This window comes from Nestor notabilis, unplaced genomic scaffold, assembly GCF_000696875.1.
Source record: "Nestor notabilis isolate BGI_N333 unplaced genomic scaffold, ASM69687v1 scaffold14782, whole genome shotgun sequence".
Classification (NCBI taxonomy): Eukaryota; Metazoa; Chordata; class Aves; order Psittaciformes; family Psittacidae; genus Nestor; species Nestor notabilis.
Window position 1 is genome coordinate 14,799 of NW_009917120.1, and position 7,080 is coordinate 21,878.

The 7,080-nt window shown below is 39.2% G+C and overlaps 1 protein-coding gene across 1 annotated transcript; it reads right to left on the bottom strand.

Moving 5' to 3' along the window:
* Positions 1 to 3,037: 3,037 nt before the first annotated feature.
* YPEL5 (yippee-like 5 (Drosophila)) lies at positions 3,038 to 6,320 on the bottom strand. The gene is made up of 2 exons (XM_010024948.1): positions 6,144 to 6,320; positions 3,038 to 4,421 (listed from the first exon to the last, which is right to left on the bottom strand). Exons 1-2 carry the CDS (start codon positions 6,282 to 6,284, stop codon positions 4,197 to 4,199), a joined length of 366 nt encoding a protein of 121 aa, XP_010023250.1. The 5' UTR covers positions 6,285 to 6,320; the 3' UTR covers positions 3,038 to 4,196.
* Between the last annotated feature and the right edge of the window lie 760 nt (positions 6,321 to 7,080).

Sequence of the window (7,080 nt, forward strand, 5' to 3'; positions counted from 1 at the left end):
AAAAATCCATTCAAACAAGAACAACCCTACTAGTGAACAAACAAAAGGCTGGAACACAAACATGACATTCTCCCCTTATAATTTCCTACATGTACCAGAAATCCTCACACCAGAAAAAGGTGGCAAGGGAAGTAAGTACCTATGAGATCAGGAACAGCACCATGCTGTCAAAATTAGGCTTGTCAGAAGGCATTGAATGCCTTTGCCATGTAATAGTTGACGAGACAGGCACAGAAGCTCATTTTCTTTGGCCATAATTACAGATTTCCTGAAAGAAGCAAAAGACTTACCCACTGACACTGTGTCAATCAGGTAAAACTCCTCCTCACCACCCAAAGCCACCTTTTGAAGTAATTGGGCAGTTTATGAAGCAAGGGGCCTCGAAATTGCTTAGTTCTTTAAAGTCCTGCAAAAACAGGGCCCGCATTGAAGAATGACCCTTATTAGTGCCCCAAGCAAAATAAAGTCTGAAAGATTTCATCCCTGTCAGGCACAAGGGACTCAACAAAGCCCTCAATATCCACAGGAAACCCAGTTCCACCAGACTTTTATTTTTTAATTTACTACTGCTTTGTTAAAGAAGCGAAGGCAGGCCCAAGGAAGAACACCACAGACTACTTTTGGCTTTGGCAGAATGGTACTGCAACATAAATCAGGTTTCTCTTCTAAAATGAGGTAGATTAAACAGCTCGGCTTTTCCCATACTAATGCCATAACCTTCCCAGCCACCTCTTCTTTATACCTGGCAATTGTGTTCTGAACTGCAGCTTCACCAGTTCCTTTCGTGTTAATCCACTGATGATCTGCTGATGTTACTTCCTATAGCTCAGGCAGAAAGCTGGTGAGACAAGCTTGCCCTGTAGAAAAAAGTCTTGTCAGCTACCCACAGCCACCCCCAGAGCAAAGTGTAATGCTACCTTTCCTAACAGAGCCACAAGATACATATGCCGCTTCAAAAGTTCTTCTGAACATCCATAGGAAGAGTAAGTAAAATGTCTTTTCAATCCACAAACACACCATCCAATCTTTTAACCTTCCCAAAGCTGTGTTTTGCTGAAATGGCTGTCAGCAGCCTTAATAAAGTACAGAAGTCCAAGTCTGAAGTACCCCAATTACTTCAAAACTGAAGCACACCTACACTGCAACTACAGGATGAGATCATAGCACAGGTAATGTAGACTTTTATGCAGGTAATGTGAGGCAAAAGTCATAGCACCCCTGCAGCCCAAGTTGCAGCCTAAAAGTATTAAAAAAAAAAAAGGCCTCCATAAACACACAGTGGAATCTGTTGCACACTGTAGTTTCCTTTCTACCTTGTCTGTCCCTGACAGCACAGGCACACCATCACATTCCAGGCACAAGTTCACCATAGCAGCACATTTTCTTGTGCCAGCCATGCCTTGTTTGGGGATCCAAGGCTACTGCAGTAGCACAAAATAACATTTAATGCCAAATAGCAATGTCTTCTCTCCTGCTAGCTGTACTGCAACCAATCATCTTGCTCCCTACAAATAAGTTATCTGTATTCACACACAAAGCATCTCAAGGAGGAGCAGTCAAAATTTATGAGGCTAAACTCTCCCAGAGAGCCAGCAAAGTGATACAAACAGCACGCAGGCTAAAGTGCAGTCCAAAGTCTACTGTTTTAAAGCTGCAGTGCACTTGCTTAAGTCTTATAGGCAATTTAATGAACTCACCTCAATAGTGTTTTTCAAATCATAGGCTTTGGGGAAAGTAATCTTTAACATCTCAAAGTCTAACACTACCAAAACAAAGAGGTCTTAATAATAAGTTAGAACAAGCCCCTCAGGCTCCATTACACAAGTATGATCCTCTAATCTCAGTTCATCAGCTACAGCTGATGAAGTTGACCAGCTGCTAGAAAAAAAAAGAAAAAAGATCACAGAATTCCAGATACACAAATACCCAATTCCTCAATTCCCCAGCCATCTTCAAAGCAAGAACTCCACATTTTTGCACATGTTTGGCACCCAGGATTCCATTAAATGAGCAACTTCCTGGGTTTATTTTCTCTTTAACAGGCGCAAATTGAAGGTTTTCAAATGTCCAAGTGGTATATGCATGAAGCATACTTAGCACCTCCCAAAATCAACAGTACACTTCTGCCACCTATTCAGAGAGAGGTGCTCATCAACAGCTTGTCACTCTGCTGCAGAAATGCGATGATGTACTCAACAAGGTAGGGAATGGAAGACAGCTTATGTCAGTCAATTGACAGACTCCCCAAAAGTTACTCATAAAGAATGGCAAATACCAATTCAGGACAAAACATACTTTATTGTACTGTAATGTCAGAAGTACAAGAAAAGTACTGCAGAGAACCATGCTAATGGGGCATTAAGGGTCTGTGAAGGACAGAAGTACAAGATAACGGGGTACTACTGCACTCAGTGCAAAAACTGATTCATTTGAGGCACAAGTACACTATCGTTTAAGCAGCTTGATTCAAGCACAGCTCTGGTATGATCTACTCTGTTCTCTTTCTATGTGACAATTCCATAAAAAAGCTAATTTTACATGAAATAGGCAGTAGGTACAAGTCAGGGGTGTCCAAATTGCCACTTGCTGACAAAAAAAAATAGTAAGGAAAATACTCAGCATAGTCACCCTCCACATTTTAACTTCAGACATGGAGCTGTGGCTAGTGAAGAAAAATACTCTGAAAGGTCAGAGCCCAGATCTGTTTGGCTGGGTAGAGGGTTTTTTCCCCTCTTCTAAGTCTGTGGGTAACTTATTTCATGTTGACCACAGTTTATCCCATAAGAAGAAAAAAAGTAAAGGTACCTCTGATAAGGAATCATACATATCTAACATTCAAATAAACTTCAGCCCTTGACATCTTAACTTATGACTTAAGACAGAACAAAAGTGTTTGGGCACCCTTGAGTCAAAGTTAATGAAGAGCATTTTTGCTAAAAAGGCAAGCAATATCACGGTTTCAAACAGAGCTGACCTCTACAAGAAGAAAGCAGGAATCCAAGTCACTAGTTACTACTAGGCTGACATTGTACTGCTGCCCAGAAAGATAAAAATGTAACATCACAATGAAAAGGTTCAACAAAGTTGAAAGATAAAGGTTTCAACACCAGAAGCAGCATTTGAAAACAAGCTGTTTAAGTTAATCTTTTCAAGAGATGCAGATTGCATAACTAGGCATGAACAAACATGCTGGCAATCTTCTCCTTTTACACAGCAGCTGTGTTTAACATAGGAAGTTCTGGGTTTAAAGAAAGCTACTTGAAGAATTAAAGATTTGCGATTCCCTGTCTACTTATTGAGTTTAGTAGAGCAACAAAAAAAAAAATCACTACTGAAACAGTAGTTTCTCAGTGGATCCCTATTATTACAAACACAGCTTGAATCGTAAGCAACGCAAGACTAAACAGACAACTATTATATTATTACTATGCTTATAAGTTACATCGGTTAAAGTTAAAAAAAGCCAAGCAGTTTTGCCCTATTTCAAGAGTATTTTCCAATCAACACCAGTTTACTTGGTGAATGGGACTTCACAAATAAACAAGGAATGGTGACATCTTTGGGTCAAGAATGACAAGAAATAATGGGCTCTGTGCTACCAATCAACCTCAACAAGAATATGGCACAAGGGCCAGCCCAAGCTGTACCAACACTGAACCTTTAGCACTCAGCACAAATTCGGATCTCTTTACTTTAGCTAGCAGATCAAGTGAAAAGACTGGGTAAAAAAAAAAACAAAACAAAATAAACCAAAACCACTAACTAAAAACTTAACTCCAAAATTGGAATTACTTTTTTAAAAAACCTGTAGTTTTAAAATAATTTATGTTGACATCAGTTTGTGCAAACTAAAAGAAAACTCACCGAATTTCTCTCCAACAAAAGACAAATCCCCCAAATATTTTCATTTATCTGTAGATACAATCTCAAATCTAACAGATGTAAATGCAAGAGAGAAAAATTTACAGCATCTGCACAACATTCTTTCTACAAACAGCTGCCGGAGGGAAAGTAAAATATAAAAGGAATAAAGAAAGGAAGGTTCCATCTGAAATACTCTCTCAATCTTTCCCACTCTGTAGTCCATGAATCCGACTCTGATGCTAAGGTGACAGTGTATGTAAGCAGATTTTTTTGATGATTTTATTATTTTTGAGTTTCAGTTGAAGAGAACCTGAGAAGAGACTCAAGTCTCTTCAGGAATTGTCAGATGGAACATGCTCCTCAAATCCTTCGCTCTCTCGGACCAACGCTCTTTCCAGGATAACACGGCCTTCCTTGTAGCGCTGGCTGTCTTCAGTGGCAAATTCATAGATCCAACCCAGTTTGCTGTTGCAGTTCTTGCAGCTCACGTCTCGAACCATGTGGCGGCCAGTGAGCATGACCCGATCCTGAACTTCACTGTACTGCAGATTTACCACCTGATACGAATACACAGGGACAGGGAATAGAGAGGATTAGTCTGCCCAGAGCAAAGCTTGGTAACAATGTCCATGACTATCAACATTTTAAAAGTAAAAAGCCTCTGGCACTGCACATAAACTGACAACTGGAGTGTAGTAAGTCAACAGCCCTTGAAAATCTGCTTGTGAAGGTAACACTTTAAAGATGCGCTTCACAGGGATGTATAACCCTCACTGTTTAACTGAGACATGAAATGCTATCACAAGACGTACTAGAGTGCAGAGTACCCCGTTCAACTACTTGGTATTAATCCACTTCTAATACATGTAACCCTTTTCTAGCCACTGATGTAATCACTTATTCCCAGAAGTCAGAACCAAAACATTAAAGAGGTACTTCTTTAAAAGTCTTCAGGTACATTTGAAACAATCTTCTAAGTAAAAGCAGGGCTCAGTGGCTGAGAATGTAGGCATTGAACATACACCTTTTTTTGTGTGTGCTACCTTGTTTCAAACATTCTTTTAACTTGTTACACAGCAACACCAAAGAACCAGGATACATAATTCGTTGAGAAGTTAATGTCAGAACTACAGCCAAACTGCTGATATGCAGTAGGATTCTGAAAGATGGGGCTGTGCTGCCTTCTCAGCTTGCCACCTGACTCTGCTCATTGTCTCTACATGCTTCAGATGTAACTTCAGATGTAAGGTTTCTGCGTGCAGAAATGTAAAAAAAATAAATTTCTGTGATTAAACCCCACTTTATAACACCAGAAAAATTTGAATCCCAGGATCCAGTTCATATTGGGTGAAAACACACAGATGCAAAGTCCTTTTATAGCTATGAAGCCCAACCCTTAGAGATTAATACTACTGCAGGATCCAGCATACCAGAAATCCCAAGGCCAAGCACAGTAAGTGAAGACATTACTGACGCCTCTATCAACTCTGCCAATTACCAAATGGCTTTCAAGAAAAAACCCAAACCAACACACACCAATGATTACAGGACCAGGAGCTTTGTGAGAAAGCACAAGATCATCACTGTTTTTTTCAGTAAGTCTAACAGAAGGGTTAATAAATAATGCTACAATTCACTTGTTTAGGTGTCTTATTAACATTATTCTCAGACTAAAGCCAAAACACAGCACTGCACCAGATTCTAGGAAGAAAACAAACTCAATCTCAGCTGAAACCAGGACACTTCTGTATTTCAGTCTGTTGAATTAAATCAAATATGATTAAAAAAATCTTAAACTAGAGTGTTACTGCCTGTAAAAGTGCCTATGGTTACCTAAAGCTGCCCAACTACTCTTAGCTTCAATGCATTTTAGAATTAAACAGAATACTACCTAGACTTTAACTGACTAAAAGCACAAATGCCTTTGAAACTCTTTGATAGACAAGAAGATACTCTCACAGTGAATCTGAGGTTCATATTACAGAAGTCTCCAAAGTCAAAACTCCATGTATTTTGGCATGATACCTATGTACACACAACCCTCTTTACAGTCTTTCAGTATTGCGGATAAACTAATCTAGATAGCTTGCCATTGATAGTGAATGCCTGATTGGACTTCAAAGACAGCTAGATAGAACAAAATGAAAATAATTAAAAAAATGAGATAGTAATTACACAACATTTTAGCCAAGAAGCTTTTTAGTTGTGATGACAGATTCATAACCCACCAATTCATTTTTCAAAAGCAAATAGTAGTTCCTCCTCAGCTTCTTACCCACCTTGTTAAAAAGAAAGGCTCTTCCCGTGGCCCCTGTAAAACGAGTGGAGATGAGCTCAGATCGGTTGGTCAGGATAGTGTCACAGTTTGCACAGGAGAACAGGCGAGTGCCACCAATGTGATCCAGAAAAATTCTTCCCATTTTTAGAACTCACGTAAGTTTATCCTCAAGACCTGAAAGCGAAAAGAAAGATCACATACACATAAAAAAAAAAAAAAAAAATCATTGCAGAAAAAACCCAACCAACTCCAAATACCCCATACACATGGGCAGAATATTCTGCAAACCACTTCAGCTAATAATTGCAGAGGTTCCTTCTTCCATAGATGAATTACTCAACTTACAGACTGTATTCAGCCTTTCTCATCAAGAGAAGTTTTTTCCCAAAGTAACCATCTTACCAATCAGATGACACACCTAGATACAAACTAATAACATTAAATGAGCAAACCACAAACCATAACCTTTGAAGTACAGTTCAGACACTTGCAGACCACTTCTGGACCCTACAGTTCTTAAACTCAAAAGCCTCCACTTCTTTCCTTTTTCCTCTTTAATACAAAACTGAAATTCCATTCAGTATATTCCCAACGACTCACTCATCTTAGTCAGCACTGGGAAATGAAGCACAGAGAAGTACATTGAGTCATCAAGGCAATTACGGTTTAATTTTCCCAAGTCACATCCCCCCCCCCTTTTTAAAATATGTATTTTGTCACTTCCCCTAAACTTTGCAGAATTTCTGATATGCAACCACACAACACCACCATCCAAGATGCTTTAGTCTTCTGTAGTAGACTGGGCTACTGCATTTGACTCAACACTTAGTGATTTCACGCACATAACAACATAGGAAAGGTTTGGATGCTATTTCACATAACAAACAATCCACCCAGTCTTTACACTAGACAGTTTATATATATAAACACTTAAAGCT

What these genes read in the sequence shown, in the direction of transcription:
- YPEL5 (XM_010024948.1), bottom strand. Translation starts at nt 6,284, where the DNA reads ATGGGAAGAATTTTTCTGGATCACATTGGTGGCACTCGCCTGTTCTCC. An exon ending in GAGCCTTTCTTTTTAACAAG is followed by an intron (nt 4,422 to 6,143) that starts GTGGGTAAGAAG and finishes TATTCGTATCAG; the next exon opens with GTGGTAAATCTGCAGTACAG.